The 19,374-nt window shown below is 43.5% G+C and overlaps 1 protein-coding gene across 1 annotated transcript in view; it reads right to left on the bottom strand.

Moving 5' to 3' along the window:
- The window catches only part of Parp12 (poly(ADP-ribose) polymerase family member 12), a 35,125-nt gene extending 17,608 nt beyond the window's left edge, over window positions 1-17,517 (bottom strand). Inside the window, exons 1-5 of the mRNA XM_076832690.2 lie at window positions 17,119-17,517; window positions 13,287-13,422; window positions 10,175-10,475; window positions 8,957-9,058; window positions 3,459-3,582 (exon numbers count right to left, since the gene is read on the bottom strand). Of these exons, the coding sequence (XP_076688805.1) occupies window positions 3,459-3,582; window positions 8,957-9,058; window positions 10,175-10,475; window positions 13,287-13,422; window positions 17,119-17,504 (1,049 nt within the window). The 5' untranslated portion in view covers window positions 17,505-17,517. The remainder of the gene's footprint in view (window positions 1-3,458; window positions 3,583-8,956; window positions 9,059-10,174; window positions 10,476-13,286; window positions 13,423-17,118) is intronic.
- Between the last annotated feature and the right edge of the window lie 1,857 nt (window positions 17,518-19,374).

Below are 19,374 nucleotides of genomic sequence, written 5' to 3'. Positions count from 1 at the left end.
CTGGATGGAAGAGGAAAAAAACTCCCCCACAAACTCCTGAGCCACTCAAACCTCACACAGAATTTAGGCTCGTTCACATTTCTGTGCAAGAGTGAGTTTTAAAGGTGTGGTTCCCAAAGAAGCAAACACAAATCCTCTCTGGAGAAATTCACCTTCAATTGAGGCCTCAAAAGAATTTCCACCAATAAGCTTCATCAAATGTAAGATTAAAAGCAAATAACAAGACACATGTGGAAACAGGACAGCATGAGAAATTTAGTTAATAAATATAGTCAGACCACCAAGAGCTACAAACTAGCATTCTCAGATGCAAATATGTATAAAGTATTTTTTTTAAATGAATTAAATATTGAAAGTTTCAGTAAGGATTAAAATATTGCAAAAATATGACCAGGTAAATTGAAGGAAAAAAATCAGAATGTTTAGAAGTAAATAATAGTAGAATTAGATGGAGTACATTGCATTCCAAGTGAGCCTGAACTAGTAAACTGGAAAATTAAGGAGAAGAAATTCCCACGGATGCAGCAGTGAAAGAAAAAGAATAAAAGAGAAGTTTGAAGACATAAAAGAAAAGTGAGGAAATCTCAACATATGTCTAATCAGAAATCCAGAGAAGCAACACTTGAAGAGACCAAGGCTGAGAGCCCAGAAAGCCATCATGTACATAAATAGAAAGTATCAATGACACAAAGCTGTCAATTCTCTCGAAACTGACAGGAGTCGATGCAATTTCAATTTAAAAACACAATGGGGTTTTCTGTGAAAGTGATGAAATTTTTAAATTTCTTACGGAACAAAATGCCAAGGACCAAGACAATGTGAAGAAAGGAGGTGGGGGCTTACTTTATCAGATGCCAGGACATACTATACAGAGAGTTTTAACAAGAAAGTCAGCGTGGCGCTGATAGAGATGGAGAGTGATCAGGTCAGACACTGACGAGTGTGTACGTGTGAATGCAGAGCCAACACAGATGGTATTGAAGACAGATAAAAAGAAGAATGGACTCTTTCAAAAAGTGAAATTTGACACCCTATCTAAAAATGAGCTGAGATATGTTAATATTTTACCAAATCTGGCTTTCTATGGGTTTAAAAATAAACTAACTTCTGGAAATAGACAATGATTATGCACTTAATGCCACTGAGAAATACACTTAAAATGGTTAGGATGGTAAATTTTAATTATATTGTATATTCTTTATCACAACAAAAAGATTAGATATATTTTTTAAAGTAGTTTTTGGCAAAACTGGTAATTCTTTTGCGCAAGAATGAAACTGGACTCAACTTTTACCACATGAAGGGAGAGATTAAATATAGTACTACACTGAAAATAGTAGGACTTTGAAAAGAAAACTCAGGAGAATTTCTTTATGGTGTTGAGCTTAGGAGGATTTCTTAAGATACCAAAAAGAAAGTCACAAAGTAAAATATGGATAAACACATATTTGCATTAAAAGATACCATAAATTGTAAAGAAAACACAGTGTGTATGTGTGTGTATACACACACATACACACACACACAATGGAATATTAGCCATAAAGAAGAATGAAATTATGGCATTTGGGCTGGGATTGTGGCTCAGCGGTAGAGCGCTCACCTAGTAAAGGCAGGACCTGGATTCAATCCTCAGCACCACATAAAAAATTAAAGGCATTGTGTTGTGTCCATCTACACCTAAAAAATAAATATTTAAAAAAAAAAAGAAATTACGGCATTTGCAGATAAATGGATGAAACTGGAGACTAAGTGAAATAAGCCAATCCCAAAAAACCAAAGGCTAAATGTTCTCTGATATGCAGATGCTAACTCACAATAAGAAGTAAGGAGGGAAGAATATGAGTTTATTGGGTTAGACAAAAGGGAATGAAGGGAAAGGAGGATAGAAAAAAACGGCAGAATGAATCAGACATAACTTTCTTATGTTCATATATGAACAAATGACCAGTGTCACTCCATATCATGTACAACCACAAGAATGGGAAGTTATACTCCACGTATAAATGTCAAAATATACTCTACTGTCATGTATATCTAAAAAAGAATAACTTTTTTTTAATTTTAAAGGGATACAATAAATTGATCCGAAGAATTTATTTATTTAAATCATATTTAGCATCCAGAAATGTAGGGAATTCCTCAAAATGAATAAATAGAATTTTTTAAAAAAATTGTCCCCATCACCCAAAACAAGCAAAACAGGATAGACACTTCACATCAAAGGAAGCAAAAACGGCCAATGGACATGTGGAGATGAGCTTCCCTCACTAGGAATCTGGGATATTCAAACTAAGATCATATTTACACTCTAGACCAGGAAAGTGCAGGTGTCAGGGAGATGAGTCCCTAGAGACTGCTAATGGGGGTGGAAAGTGGTGCAATCATCTTGGAGAACAGTCTGGCACCACTTGGCAGAACTGAGTGTGTATGCAGCCCACTTCCTAGCAAAACCCCTCCTGGATATCCACCCCACAGAAACTCACCTGTGCACCTGAGACTGGCACAACATGGGTAAGTCTCAACGCACTCAGAGAAAGACACCAGACTCCAGTACATACCACAGGATTCCATTTTTAAAAGGTTCGAGAACTAGCAAAACTAATCTATGATAAAGAAGTCAGAACAGTAGTGGCTAGAGGGTTGAGGTTGATTGGGAGGGACACGAGGATCCTCTGAGGAGATGAAATGCCCTATGTCTCAATCAGTTTTGGTATGTGAGTGTATGTATTTATCAAAACTCACTGAAGTGCATGCTTAATATCTGTGCACATCACTGTGTATAAATTTTGCCTCAAAAAGAAAGATTACGGGTGATATGTGAACCAGTTAATCCTCCTAAGAAGAGTAATTTGTTTCACATACTTAACCAACAGCAATTTGCAAATTACACAAATGGTAGGCTAAGTTTCCCTTCCTGGCACCATATTCTAGCTAGTTTAATCCAAATAATTTTAAGTATTTGGAAATAAAGCTGTCTGGTACTTTCCCATTTACTATGAATTAACTGGATGAAAACACTTGGACAAGTTTAGAAAAATAAAAAAAGTTAAATGCTAAACAATAAACAGTAGTTCAGTTATATAACTTCACAAAAAAAGGCTAAAACATCACAAACTATCACCTCTCACTTTTCTGCATTAACAAATGAATTAATGCATGTGATCAATTACAGAAGTAAATAATTGAGAACTCACTTGGTCATGGTACCATCTTCTCCTTTCCCTACAACTCCTCCCTGAAAGATGGGAGAACAGAGCCACCAAACTGCCAGTATGAACATGAACTTCCAATTTCTAGCCCAGCTTCCACCTCCAGATCAGGCTGCTTAGAGTATGTGAGGGGTTTGTGTGTGCATGTGAAAACCATCAAAACAAAACACTGCTATTTAAGCTAAATTTCCAACACTACACACAGAAGTCCAGGCACAAAGCAGAGACAAAGGACACATTTCCTACCTGTCTTTCCTGGGATTGCTATATGCCTCTTCGATAAGCTCCATTTTGTCCAAATCCTTCCATTTGCCTCCATCCAAGAACTGCCATCGATATGGCAAATGGAAATGAACTCTATAGCACTTATCTGAAATAGAAACAAAGTGGTAAGACTACATGGCTGAGCTACACCCTGTGGCTATCAATGGGTATAGTGCTGCTTGCTGACCTGAGAATATTCTGCCAAGTTGTGGGAAGTCTTTGTTTTCTTAGTGCAGTTATACCTGAACATTTAGATACTGAAATACTTTGTATATTTTAATAGGACCTTTCATTGATTTTTAAACATATGTACATTGGTGGGTTACATCATCTATGAATTTCATCTCATGATTATGAAAAAGCGGATCACAAGCTGGGTACAATGGTATGTACCAGTAATCTAGCTACTTGGGAGGCTCAGATGAAAGGGTTTCAAGTTTAAGGACAGCCTAGGAAAGGCAGCAAGACCCTGACTCCACAAAAGAGTCCCTGAAGGGGGGCTGTCTGAGTGCTCAATATCTCTAGACATGTGGCATGTGGATGGGCAGAGATCAGAGACAAAGCCAGATTCATCTCTACCATAAACTCATTCCAACCCCAACACGTGAGGCAGGTTATGGCTCAGCAGTGCAGTTCTGGCTGCCAGGATATCTTCTGGCTGCCAACAGACTTACCCCTCCCTCAATCTCCCCTCACACTCACTGCTCTGCCCTACCAATATTCAAGTTCCTCCCTTCCACCATCCCTGGGCTCCTAGGCAGCCACATCTCTGCCTTGTCTCTCTGAAGTCATGCCTAAACTTTGCTCTAACCAGTCCCACCACTGGAACACAACTTTCACCCACTCTCTGCCTCTGAGAGATTCTGTGACAGCTACAGAGGATGGCTGGAGAGGACAGGGAGAAAGGAAAGGATCAGGAGGCTCCCTGCACTCTGACACAGACCTACCGCCAAGATACATGCTGTAAGGTAGAAAGATACAGGACAAGGAGCAGAATGCTTCCAGACAGAAAATGAGGGGGAAAGATTGGAGATACTGTGGCTAAATGCACATATATGCAGATATTATTTCTTGCAGAGGAGAACTGGGTGACTAGAAACAAAGTTAAAAGGAAAGTTTTGTCATATTTGTACACTTCTGATTTTGAATCACAAGAATATATTACATATTCCAAAAAGTTAAATATCCAGTGAAGTGAAAAAGGTACAAGTCTGCCAGTGCACCTGTGTAAGAATAAAACTGAATAGAGGGCTGGGCTATAGCTCCGTTGGTAGAGTGCTTGCCTTGCATGTACAAGGCCCTGGGTTCAATCCCCAGCACCACCAAAAAAAAAAGAAAGACTGAATAGACATACACTTGTACACAGATGACATCTTTCTAAATGGATATTTAAAGACTGGGTAATCATGGCTAGAGCCTGGGTGCAAAGGAAAACAGATGTGAGAAAGAATTATTTCTTACTGTCCTTTGTACATCTTTTATTCATATTTCAAAATAACATTAATAAAGTTTGGCTAATTTGACACTTGAAAAAAATCAGAATTTTCTAAAATCATATGCATTCCTTCAGGCACATTTCAATGCCAGTTCTTTCCTAGAGTCTGCTAAAGGGCACTGCAGTGGGGGGAGCACCATGGAGGAGCATAGGGATGTTGTGAGGGCTTATCAAAGACCAGGCCTGGGGCTGGACAGACAGGGCAAAAAAAAGCACTAGGCTGAGAGAGCTCAGGGGACTAGATGCTAGAACTCACATGAGGACACCTCTAAGCTCAACAAAGAGGGACACATGACAGGAGACACTTTAGATCCCTGAAGTCATCCAGAGTTTGAGCATGGACAGCTCACACCAGCCCAAGTGACCTCCTGGACTCTTGACAAGGAATGCACACAACGAATAATAAAGGGCTAAGTCAGGAGTGATAAGGCCAGGCTATGGTGCAGAGGTCATGATCACATAAAAGTCCCTGTTCCCTTCCTGAAGGAGACTAAAGAAATGATCAGGGATAAGAGCAGAGAGGCCTCCCCAGAGCACCCTAATATTGAGAGGCTATTTCTATAAATTCCAGGTGAATCTTGGGCAGCCTAAAGAAAAATTCCCCACAAGAAAGCACCCTCAGGAAGGTGCACCTTGCCATGACCCACCAGATGGATGTTTCCTCCAGAAAGACCCAGGAGCCTGGGGAAAGCACTGAGGTCAAACAGTAGACGCAGGAGTAAGCATGAAGGCCACAATGCTCATAGCTGGAAGGTACATGGAAAATGTCACTGCAACCACATGGCTGGTGAACATTCTAGCAGAGAGGTAAAGGCACAGGCCCTTTCTCTTGTCCTCATCTTCCCTGATCCTCTGTCCCCTTTCTCTATTTTCTTTCCCTCCTTCTAATATTCCCCGTTTCACTGGGGTATTCCAGAGTCTAGGCTTTCTAGAGGATGAGTCACAGAAATCAAATCAATTGCGCAGGCAAAGCACCTACATTCACCTTCCTATGTCCCTTAAAATAACAGGCCAGATAGAAGAACCAACCCCAAAGCACAGGAAAGCAATAAAAAGTACCATCAAAAAAACAGATTTCTTGAAGAATTCCTAAACAATGCAGCAGACAGAACCAAACTAACACAAAAAGAGGGGAAAAACTCAGCAAAATATGCAGAAGAAGATTCCACATAGTGAAGAAGACTGTCTCAGGGGCTCCACAGACTCAGGGGCAGATGAAACTCTTAGGCCCATCACAATGCAAATAAGGACTCCCATACTTGACTTGCTTGGGCTGCCCAACCTTGCTATATGCTTCCAAGTTGAATGGGTAAGTGTGGATATCAGGGCTGCACAAAGAAAAAAGTACCTGAGACAGTCACTAAGTCTCTTCAAGTTCCTACATGCCAGCAGCCCACCCCATGGCAAGACATGCAGCCTCTACCTGTCATCACTGAGACAAATCCTCTATGATAGAATCACAATCAGTCCCCTGGAATCAACCAGGAAGACAGACACATGGGCTTGTGAAGTACAATGTGACAGACAGCCAAGAATGATCCAACACATGAGGGAAAATGGTGGAGAGAGGCAGCAAGTCCACACAGGAGAAGCAATTCCCAGGGAAGGAACAATCAGAGATAAGCGGTAACCGTCACACATAAACATAATGGTTAGACCTTTGCAATTTCTAGGAAAAAATCAAACACAGGAGAATATTTGCCTTGGAATAGGCAAATATTTTTAGATTACAAAAATACCAAAAAAGAAAGGTATTGAAATGAACATCAAATGGACATATATTAAATGGACATTAATATTAAAACATCTATTCTTGAAAAGATATAAAGAAAATGAACATGAAAGAGACTGGGAGAATGAATTTTCAACACACAATATAAAAAACTCTTCCAACTCAATAATGAGAGATCAAATTACTCAATAAAAATGGCAAAATAGTCACAAAAGATCAATATTGTACAATTCTGTTTATGTGAATATCCAGGCAAATCCATAGAGACAGACAGACATCTATAGTTACCAGGAGCTGGGAGTGTGGGGAGGGAATGAGGAATGACCAAATGGCATGGTTTCTTTAGTGGCAATGAAAACATCTTGACACTGACAGTGATGATGGCTGCACAATTCTGTTACTAAACTAAAAAATACTAAATGGGTTGTGTGGTTTGTGACATATTCACTATTTTAATAAAACAAAAAATAACAAAAATTTGACCATTATTTCATAGAAGATACAAAATTGTCCAATAAGCACGTGCAAATAAATGTTAACCATCAATAATCATCAGAGAAATTCAAATTAAAACCACAATGAGACACCATTGTTCACTTCTAGGCTAAAATTTAAGGCTATCAATACCAAGCATTGGCAGAGATGTGGGGCAACTGGAACTTATATATATATTGCTCTTGGGAATGTAAAATACTATATCCATTTTGGAAGACAATTTGACAGTTTCTTATAAGGTTAAGTATGCCTCATGACCCAGTAATCCACTTCATTTACATGAGAAATTATACATGAATATTTATAGTTTTATTTTTTATAAAAGTCAAAAATTGACAACTACCCAAATGTTCAACAACATATGAATGGATAAGCAAACTGCAGTGAATCCATGCAAGGGAATACTACTCAGCAGTAAAAAGGAACAAACTATTAATATTGACAACATGCTAATACCAAGAACATGCTGAGAAAGATAAAAGCCAGGCTCAAGAAAATATAAAATACATACTATATGATTCCATTTGTATGAAATTCTAGAAAAGGTAAATCTAACCTACATTATTAAAAATTAGATCAAGAATTTCTGGAGTTGGTGAGTTATGGAGTAAGGATTAAATGTAAAGGGACATTTTGGAGTGAAGTAACTATTCCATGTGCTAAATATTCTGTCAGTATCATATACATTTATCAAAACTCAGAATTTTAAATTGATGCATATAATTTGATGCATAAAGTATAAATTATATCAATAAATTTGATTTTTAAATATAAATATATACATATACATATAGCACACTCTTTGACCTAGTGCTAGGAATCAATCCATGAAAAGACACATGTATACTTGCATGCTTAACAGAACATTACTAACTGAATACTAGAAAGTTGCTTTAAAAATGAGGTGGACTTACACATGCTAACATGGAAAAAAAATCTCCAAACACACCATTATTAAAAGATGCAGATTGAATAGTATGTTTTCACAAGCTCCCGTCTGTTTAAAAATATGTGAAACAAATATCACGACCACACAGCAAGTGTTTACCTTTGGGGAGGGATGAAGAAGGACTTCCTGCTTTATTCTGTATTATCTGACTCTTTCACAAAGTGAAAGTATTCATGAATCGCTTGGGTAAGTTTTAAAGACTGAAAATGAAACAAGAAGTTTTGGAGGTTGCTTTTAAAGGGGAATCACTGAATTTGAGGAGAAATTTTGCTTCAAAGGCCAGGTTAGCAGTTAAGAAGAAAACAAAGGTTTAATGAAAATCACACACACACTACTTTTGATAAAAGAGGGACTAAGGGATACACTGGATCAAGACAGAAAAAACAACCTAACTTAACTAATCCTCCAAGAATTAACGCAAGTGTCTCCTCTCTTCCAGTTTCTAGCACTCCCCTAGGCCTATTGTTATCCTTTAAAAGTGACACTCACCTTGGATTTCACTAAGGACTAAGCATTTGTGTCTCAAGCAGGTCTGTGGCTCCATCCCAAGCTGACCAACGGTCAACACTTGGCATCTATTTGCTACAGATCCAAATGGTTATGTTCCTAAAACTTATCTACAGTTTCAATTTTAGAAATTCCAAGAATTCCTGCTATCCTCAACCCCCCAACAAAACAGCTTCAGAATTGGTTTGGTCAAAGTGCCAGGGCCCCCTCCTCTCTCCATGGATACCTCAGAGCACAGCTCCAGGAACAAAGAAGCAGTTACCCCTCCCAAGAGAGGGAAGAAAGGCCCTCCTCCAGCTTACCTTGAAAGCTACAACTTTTCCGAATATGGTACAAGCAGATCTGATCACTCTCCTCCTGTGTAGGAGTGTTTGGGGACACAGAACCTGAACTGTCTCTTCTTTCTACAAAGAAACACCACAAAGATGTGTCACTTTCCAGCAATGTAGGGTTACAGTAGTTAAAGTACAAAGGAGAAAAAAGAGAATTCATTCATTTCTCTGCACAAAACAGAAACAGACTAGGAAAACTGACAAAACCATCCTGTTAGGGGTGAAAGCACACCAGACACCCAGATAGGCACTCTGCTTTTCAGTGAGAAGCCAGGAGTTCAAGACCACAACTACTTAACAAACCAAGTACACCCCAGTCACTAGGCTGTCCACCCAAGTCACTAGGAAAAGACAAATGGAGGGTTACTTTCTATAAACAAGGTTTGCTTCTATATAACAAATACTTATTAATGAACTCTTAGAACTGGGTATTAAAAATCAAGAAAAAGAAAATATATGGAAAGTTTACACCTCCAAATGAAACTTTTTAAATTAATGTTAATTACAAGGTTCTTAATATAAAAAGGGTATGGAAGTGCTTTCAGAGTTTACTTTTTCTAGAACCACTCCAGTATTTATTACATTTACCACTACCTACTTACCACTAAATAAGCATATAAAATTCATTTGTGACATCTCCCTGCTTAGTAACACTTATCATTTTGTTATTCATCTTCCCTTTTCTCATTATAAGCCCTGGATTTTTTTAAAAAATCCAGGCCCAGAAGGTACCTCCCTCTCTTCCCCAGTGTGGTGACTGCCCTTGGGACCTGACCTTACTCAGAAGTTTATCCTCCCTCCCTTTCTAGCAAAGTAATAATACAATGAAATCTCTTAAACATCCATTTAAAGCAAAATATGTGTATTTCTGAGCTTCCTAAAGTTATATGAGATTAACAAAACATAAGTGAAGAAAATAGAAAGAAAAAACAGATACAGCAAAAACAATTTTTGAACAGAAAAATCAGATAAGATTAGTAGGTCCAAGCACTCACCTGGTATTTTAAGAAGTAACCTACTAAAATGTAGCTACTCTACAGCTCAACCAATGGGTCTGATTATGTGCTCTGAGGGAAGACATGTCTTACACACCCCAAGGTATAAGCAGAGCCCAAGACAGAGTCCAGAAAATGGCAAGCACTCAAAGACCCACATCCCAGGGCCTGTAGCACTTGCCACCAACCTTACCAGAAGTCCCCTGAGGGCCTGCAGGAAGAGGGTGCCCTTTGTTGGGGGCTGAGCTCTTATTTTTGATATCATATGCATTTCTGTAAATGGAAGGTAGCCTGTTCACCAGGTCAGAGCTCATGCCCAACTTCTCCAATTTCTCCAGATTCTCCGAATGACAGAAATTATGGGATCTCTTACAGCTATCACCAAACTTGCACTCCCCCTGTAAAAAGTACTGGCAGATATGGAGTTTGACACATTGCTTCTGAAACGAACAAGAGCCAAAGGGTCCATCTCCTTTGTTGTAATGTAGGCAGATCTGTTGACAGAGAAAAAGACATAAATCTAGGAAAGTCTCCCACCACACACCTCCCTACCCACCAGGTAATGTGATAAGAGACCTTGAAGCCAAGGTGGACCACAGATATGAAACCATCCCTCATTCAATATGAGGATTGCCAGTACATGCCCTTGCCTAAAATGGGAACCAGGCAGAAAACAGATTGCTTAGAAGCAGCTCCTCCATTGGGAAGAGCCAAAGACTTCATAGCAGTATGAAGCAGCATTTTATGTTGAACCAATGGCAGCCTCCTGATGACTCCCAACCCACCTCACTCAATCCAGAGCCTCACCCACTTTCCTCTACTAGGCCCCAGTCTCTCCCAGCTCTCCTTTCTATAATTTAGGATAAGAGAGGCTCTGGGGGTCAAAGCATCTAGAGAAAGCCAAATGCCACTCCTTCATTTCTCAAGGGAGCTGACAGACTCATGAGAAGTTCAACAGCTGGCTCCAATCACACAGGATCCACAGCACCTTTGTTGAAGTGGGTTGTTGGCAAACCTGCTACTTGAACTTTAATCAACTGCTCCTTCTCTACATTCCAAATCCCTGAGAATGGGAACCAGGCCAGAGACCACCAGGGGCCCATCTACTCAATTCACAGGTATTACATTTCACAAGCTGTTGGAATAACTCAAAGGACTGTGGAACCAAAGCTACTATCAGCAAGGGCCCCCCCATATGGGGATGAAAGCCCCAAGGGAAAATGCCAAAGGGCTGGACCCTGAAATCCATTCTGCCACTTACAAGCTACCTGACTTTGGGCCAGCCACTAGTCAGCTCTGGTATTTTGTTTTGTAATCCCTAAGATGGGAATAATGCCACCTACATCACAGGGTTCTTGTGAGGAATAAATAGGAAATACAAAAGGACCAATATGATGCCTGCACTTGGTAGATGTCTGATTCATGGTGGCTACCCGCATCTGGTCATCTGGTAAGGGACTAAACCAAGAGCAGAAATCCTGGCAGGACAGCCACATTGTATCTGGGTTCAGGTCTCAGTTTTCATGTGCTGGCAGGGTGTTCTGAGCCAACCTGCCCACCCAAGCAGAAAAGGCCTACATAACTGGTCATTTACTGGTCACCTTCTTCTAATTTACTGTTCACACTACAGACAACATGACCTCTCTCAAATATTAATGTTCCCTCTCCAAACACAATGCCACACACTCCTTCTTAGCATACAGAATGCATCAAGAAGCCTCTGCCTGGGGGTGGGGGTATGCTGAGGTTGTGGCTCAGTGGCAGAGCTCTTGCTTTGCACATATAAGGTACTGGGCTCCATCCTTAGCACCATATAAAAATGAATAAACAAAACAAAGATATTGTGTCCATGTATAACTAAAAAGTATTTTAAAAAAAGAAGAAGCCTCTGCCCACCCACTTCTCCTTCTTCCCCCTCCTCTGCCCCACATGCCTCACTGTGCCAGTTCCCTCCTGGGGCAGTCCCAGAGAACACAGCTCCTCTCCCCAGATCTGCCTCACAGTCCCTCCCTTCCCCTCACTCATCCTCCAGCTCTCAGAGTAGGCATCTTCTGTTCCAGGATGCCTTCCCCAGTTCCCAGAATCCAGTACATAAGTCTTCCAGGGCATCTCAAACAAAGCCTCATGCACCTGTCTCACCATTCAATGTGCCTCCTGGAAGGGCAGAGCAGAACCTTTTATCTCCTGATCCCCATGCCTAACCCACAGTGGATATTCAGAAAGTTGAGCTGAATGAAATCAATATTAATTTTCAAAAGGCAAAAGAAAAAAGTTAACATTTTGTGCTAGTCACAATGCTATGCTAGCACCTGGGTGGTGACTTTCATTGAATATGGAAACATTTTCATTAAAATACGCCAATCTCTTGTTATCTCAAATCATAAACAGCACCAAAGCAACCCACGTAACTTGTGCTGGCTACAGGAATGTGTAGCTCTCAGATCTCCTGCAGCACATGAGAAATAATGCACAGCTGCTGCCCTAGAGCCACTGCCTTGTTCACACTGGGGGCCTTGCCCAGTCTATGATGGCACACACTGATCCCAAAGCAGGCCCAATCTGGTTGAGTCACAGCCACTGCAGCTCCAGTGCTGCCTGAGGGTTCAGGGTGGAATCTTTCCTGGAACCATGCTGCAGTCAGTCTTTCTACCCAGCCCCGTCTTTCCCTGTGTCCTGCCATGAACGTCAGACCTGCCTCACTGCTATCTGAAGGTTCATCCCACCCTCTCCTGTTCCCTACCCCAATTAATTTCTCATACTTTTAATCCCCACCCACCCACCAACTGCTACAGAACCAGTGCAGGGAGCTTTACTCAATCTGAGGATTCACATCAGCTTATTTTCAAAATTGCCTGTGTGCAATGAGTATAGAGAGCATCATGTGGCTGTCAGCAGCTATGGAAGGCTTCTCCTCAGACCAATTGGGTCCAGTGATACCCAGCGATGTGGTCCCAACTCCTGCTACACAGGAATGAGCTGCTGGCATCTCTCATCCCTCTCTATAGGTAACACTTACTGGAAGCATTGGCCAAACAGACTCCCAACCTCATGAAGCCCTGCAAGTGAGGTAGTACCAGCCCAACTGATAAGGAATGAAAGGTTTCAAGAAGTGTAAGGCTGGCCCAAGGTCACAGGTCTAGAAATCAGCAGAATTGGAAATTAAATCCAAGTCTCCACTATGCAGCTGGCCTTTGGTCAAGATAGAGTCCTTGGCTTCTCTTCAACCATAATATTTCCTTATTTTCCAACCATCCAGTCTTTTCCATATTTCATGCAGGGACTCCCTTCCCCCCACTAGCACTCACTTCAGGCAAAAGCCAGGGGTCATTCTGAAACAAGAGTTGGCACAGCTCACTATAGGTGAGGTGGTCAACACCGTGAGATCTCAGCACACTCAGGTTGTGATCAGTTGTCAAGCTGTGACCATTCCTACAGTTCTTCCTGCAAAGAAGCAGAGATGGTGTTACAAGCTACGTTGTGTCTCCCCAAACTCTTAGGCTGGAGTTCTACCTCCTAGAACCTTAGAAATGTGACTGCATTTGGAGACAGGGTATTCAAAGGAGTAGTTAAATTAAAATGAGGTCATTAGAGTGGGCCCTACTCCAGCATAAATGCTGTCCTTAGAAAAGAGAGAACACAGTCATGCATAGAGAAAAGACCATGTGAGAAGGAGCCATGGAAAGCAGCCTCCAAAGAAACCAACCCTGCAACATCTTATTGCAGAATGTGAGAAAATAAATTTCAGTTGGTTAAGCCACCCAGTCTATGGCATTTTGTCTCAGCAGCCTTGGCAAACTTAACACAGTTAGTGAAATTAGTCTTCATGACAATTTTTCAGGAATACTTCCTGATAGTACTTACAAGCACCAGAGGAAAACCAGCATGCCCACGTAACAAAAACCATGTTTATTCACCAAGAAAGAGATGGGACTATGCAATGCCAAAGGCCCAGGACAACACCTCTCTGAGGACATTCAAAGTGAATGACAGGGCCAACATCCAAAAAGGCCTCACAGCACACTGGCTATCAGTAAGTACTTTTAAACATGGGCTGAGTGAATCATCAGAGTGCCTTATGATAACGTATGCATAGGTACGTATACACACACACACACACACACACACACACACACCACCTGAGCCCAGCCCTTTTTTCAGCTCCCTTCCTCCATACTTTCAATCCTCAAACATCTGAGGAACATGAAGTGGGTGACAGGACCTGGTACCCCATCCTGAGGACTCAAAGATAAACCTTCAAATGATGGCCCAGGTTACCAAGACCAGAAAGAGTCAGGCAGATTGCATTTGCTCAAACCAGACACTGCCATTCTACATAGGCCATACTTACAATAAGCACCTCAAAAGAATACCAAACTCCCAATCTACCCCCCAAACCTGCATCTCCCATTGTCTCCTCCACCTCAGTCAAAGGTATCATCGTCTTTCAACCACATGGACCAAAAACCTCGAGGTCATTCTTGACTCCTCTCTTTCCCTCTTCAGTAAAGGCAACAGAAACAGAGAGGACTCAAATATAGGGTGGAAAGTACAAGGTCAGGTGCAGTGAGAACACGGCAGCAAGAGGGAAGAAGCATCCCAGTCTGGGTTGGGGAGAGGACTGGAGAAGAAGTCACAAGAGGGTGCTGGAAGGTGTAAAGCCTTAAGCCAAACACAAAGAGGGCAAGGAAGAACCAGGCAAGGAGAGAAAGGCAGAACATCACAGGTAGAGGAGCAAATAGTCTGGTGCTGCCGGAGGCTAATGATTATAATGATGATTAATGATGACAATGACAACAAGTAAACTTATTGAGCTTATACCAAGGACTGCCTAAATGCTTCATGAGTTAACTCAATTCTCTCTCTTTTTTTTTTAAATATTGATTTTTCATTTTTCGGCGGACACAACATCTTTATTTAATTTTATGTGGTGCTGAGGATGGAACCCAGAGCCCCGCACATGCCAGGCGAGCGCATTACCGCTTGAGCCATATCCCCAGCCCGTTAACTCAATTCTCAACAAGCCTGTGAGGTAATATTATTGTCCCCATTTCATAGATGAGGGAACTGAGACTCAGATATAAAGCCACTTGCCCAAGATCACCAGCCAAGGAGCAGAGCTGCGCTGAATCAAGATGGGCTAGTTCTTGTGACTGTGCTCTTGACTCCCACTTCCTGAGCCCAGGATTGGGAGTCAGGGACCTTAACTCCTTCCCAGCTCTGTGGCAGGACTGATACCCCATTTCCCATAGACCTGATCTTGTGATCAGGAAGACAAATCACAGGGAAAACAGAAAGTTAGTCAACCACACCCATTCTCCCTTGATGAGTTAGAGAAGGATGGTTCAAGAAACTTCCTTGTGTAAATTAGGGAAATGAGAAAGATGAGGAATGAAGAAAAGACTCAAGTCATTTAAGTCAATAAACAATCAGGTTTCCAACACAAGTAAAATTTGACCCTAAATTTTGGGAACTAGCATAAGAGTGGAAAAAGTCATCTTTATTTTACCAACTACACACATTAAAAAGATTCACTAGTGATCCCCATCACTGGCCCCATCCAGACCCACTATTGTGTATCTTCTTCCTCTAGGAAACTGCTCCATCCCCCCCCCAGGTGGCTCATCCTGGGGGGCAGATTTCCCAGGGTTCCACCTCAGCCTCTTTACAAGCTTCTCCCTAAATCTGATCCACTTCTGGGACTGAAGCCATAGCACTCACCACCCAAAATCTTCCAGATCAGTATCTTGGGAAGCCCAGCCTTCTTCCCAAGCTTCAGATAGAACGAATATCCTCTCCTGCTCTCAATCCACAGTAGGAGCAGAAATTCAAGAGTTGTCAGTTCTCCACAGCCTCTCTCCACACTGTCACCAACTCCTAAACTTCCCCAAATTCTCACATATGTACCCCTTGGAATATTAAAATACCACGGAAGTTTTCTAATCTGGATACTTCTGGACAGCTGGCTCCTAGTGACATTTCATAACATTCTTATATCTAGGTAGGGTCTTGAGACAGCTTTTACTCAATGGGAGTCTACCACTTCTAGACCTAGCCCATGAAAATGTCCCTTGTTCATTTTTCCACCTACCTTTACAACTTGATACCTAGAATGGCCCCAAGAGCCATGTACTGAGGAGGGCAGAGTTCAGGTCAGTCAGCCTGGGTCCCTGAATGACTGCATGGATCAAGGTCCCTGCCCCAGACTATTAAACCTGAAATAGAAATATATCTACTGTGTTAAGACAAAAGAAGAGAGAGTAAGGAAGGACAAAAGAAGGGAAGAAATAATTCTAGATAACTGGGTTAGCTTCCAAGAAGGTCCTCTAAATCAACATCCTCACCATTACCTAAGACCTCTTCTAAAATGCAAACTTGATGGCTGCTCTCTAGCTACTTGATGGGATGAGGCCCAAATTCTTTTGCATAAACCTCAGCAATCCATTCCACACATTTCAATGACCATCTGCCAGGGGGCAGAGCACAGGGCTAGAGCTGAGGAGACAGCCAGCAGGGCCTTGGTCCTTAGACTATTTACTGCAAGGGCCTTTGTCTTTATTGCATTTGGCTATGGCCTTTGTTCTTACTTTCACCTGGGGCAAGGGGACTGAGCATTATGAGAAAAATAAACACCTAGATGTTATGAATAAGGGGAAAGAGCTCCAAAGGAAGTGACCTTTGAGTTGAGGTCCAAGGCATTAACCAGAAAGGGCCTTCCAAACAGAGGAAGGCAACCAGATGAGCCTGGCTGGGTGATCCAGATTCCTGTAATAAGGACCCCTGAAGGGTAGGCAGGAACCAGATGCCTAAGGCCTGGGAGGGCAATGGCAGGGACATAGGTTTCTAGACGGCCTGGCCCTCCCAGGCATCTCTGGAGACCAGGGGCGGACAGCTTTTCTCTCCCCTCCCCATCAGCGACGCGCCCAGAGTGTCCGTCCTGGCACCGCGCTCCGTGGACGCCACTGGGTTTTCGACGTCCTCGGGAGAAGAGGCTGCTCCTCCTCGACTCGAGCCCCTCTCCCAGCGCTCCAAAGAGGCTTGCTCTAGTGAGCGACGAGGCGAGGCCACCGAAGCCCCCCCTCCCCGACCCGCTGGGCGCCCGCGGCCTGCTCCCGCCCGCAGCCCAGCGCGGCGCCTTACCCGGCCCTCAGGAACTTGCAGACGCCGCAGACCATGAACTTGCAGAGGTGTAGCTGCGCACAGAGCCCCACGCAGCCGGGCTTGGGGCCGTGGTGCGCGCGGCACAGGCGCAGCGGCGAGGCGGCCAGCACCACGCGCTCGGGGGCCGCGGCCGCCGCGCCACCGGCGCTCGCCCGCGCCGCCACCACGAAGCGCCCGCGCTCCCGCAGCAGCCGCTCCAGCGCCTCGGCGCCCACGCTCGTCCGCAAGCGGCGCCGCAGCTCCAGCAGCTCCAAGGCGCCCCCGGCAGCGCACAGCACCTGGGTCGCCTCGCCCACCACGACGGCGGCGGCCTGGGCCATGGCCGTCGGACCGCGGACCGGCGCGACGCCGGCGACGACGGACATGGGCCGGCCGGGCGACTCCCGCGGGGCGGAGAGGCTGGCGGGAAACGAAACCGAAAGCGGACCGGGCGGCGGAAAACAGAACCTGTGCGGCCTCGCCACGCCCCCGGGCCGCAGCTGGGCCGCCGGCCTCGCCTCAGCGCTCCCAGCTGGGCGCCGCGGCTCGACGACAGCTCGGCGCTGACCCGCCTTCTGCAGCCGCGGGGGCTCAAAACCGGGGCCCTCAGGGGGCGTCGCCGGGCCTTGGGGAGGAGCAGCCCCTTCCTCCGGGGTCGCGCTTGCGAGGCTCAGCGCCTTCACCCAGGCGGCCAGCTCACTCCTCCGCCATCCTGCCCTGCGGCGGCCCGTTGGCGTCGTCGGCGCCGCTGGGGACGCCCGTCCGCCTGCCGGCGCGTTTAAGGAGCTCAGGCGTCGCGCAGGCCACGGCCTGGCTTCCTGGAGGGACCAACAGAAGCAGGGACGACGGGGGTCGCGATGGCGCTCGCCTGTAACCCCAGCCTCTCAGGAGGCTGAAGCAGGAGGATCTCAAGTTCGAGGCCAGCCTGGGCCCGGGGATGTGGCTCGGTGGTGGAGCACTTCCCCAGTGTATGTGGCCCTGGGTTCAATCCCCAGTGCCACACAAAAAAAGTGGGACAACGGATGTGGGTTCCACCCCCCGGAACAAGTGGAAACAATCACTCCCAATTACAAACGGGCCTGTTGCCTTGGCCCTTGGAATCGAGGCAGTGGGTTCCGTATTTCAAACCAAAAAAAAAAAAAAAAGGTTTTAAAAAAACGAGTCCGTTTCTCCCCACCCCTTCCAAATAAAACCCCAACAAAGTTGAAAGGCCTTCCAGAGCCAAGGACTCTCGTGTGTTGCTGGGTGAGTTGTTAAAAGTCCTCCGGGTAGTGGGGGCGGGGTAGTTATTAAATTTAAAATGAGCAGGATTCTTGAGCCCCGGAACCGACGTAAAAGGAACGGAAGTCACTTACTCAAGCATTTAGAAGGCGCCGAGAGCATATGGCTGACTCGAAGGCACACTATTAACAGCTTTATCAGTATGCATTAAATCTGTTGACCGATGTGTTGAGAAAAAAATTATAGAAATGTCTAACAAAGAGAGACCCTACTTGTGTGTGTATGCACCAGAATAGTTTTGAGCATTGGAGGAAACTGTGGTTGTAGGATGTAGACAATAGGTTCTAGGAAAGTGAAAAAGGGAAGACCCAAAGATTGGGGTGAACCCATATTACATTAACTGTAGAATTACCACAAAAATGGGGGGGAAATGGGACTGGGAGTGCAACTCAGTGGTAGAGCAGATTAAGCATGAGGCCCTAGGTTGGAGTCCCCAGCACCACCACCTCCCCCAAAATATAAAATTATTAAGTGTAAGGAAAACTTAATAGTAACATGGACAAATGAATATGGATTAACGTTTTTAAATTTATTTTTTAGTTTTAGATGGATCCAATACATTTTATTTATGTGGTGCTGAGGATTGAACCCAGTGCCATGTATGCTAGGTGAGCACTCTACCACTGAGACACAACCCCAGCCCCTGGATTAACTTAATCAGGGAATGGGATGAGGAGCAATTCTGTTGGATTTTGTGATTTTAATTTTTTAATAGTATAAATATTTTTAATTTAAGCATTTAACTTTTAATTTTAGTTGTGGTTTTGATATTATTTTACAATAAAGTAAATTTTTGAAAGGAAAGGTGATGTCAGTGAAACGAGTGGGTTAAGACCTCAAAAAGTAATGGGGAAAAAAAAAAAAACTTGTATTAAAGCAATAAAAAAAAAAAAATGGCAAAAATTGTCAACTTTTCCAGAGCTCTGGAAATTAACCAAAGGCTTGCAGTAGCTCATCTAGCATTTCTCAAGAAAA

This window comes from Callospermophilus lateralis, chromosome 1 (assembly GCF_048772815.1).
Source record: "Callospermophilus lateralis isolate mCalLat2 chromosome 1, mCalLat2.hap1, whole genome shotgun sequence".
In the NCBI taxonomy this organism is placed as follows: Eukaryota; Metazoa; Chordata; class Mammalia; order Rodentia; family Sciuridae; genus Callospermophilus; species Callospermophilus lateralis.
The sequence above is the reverse complement of the archived record's forward strand: the minus strand, read 5'-3'. Positions and strand labels throughout refer to the sequence as shown.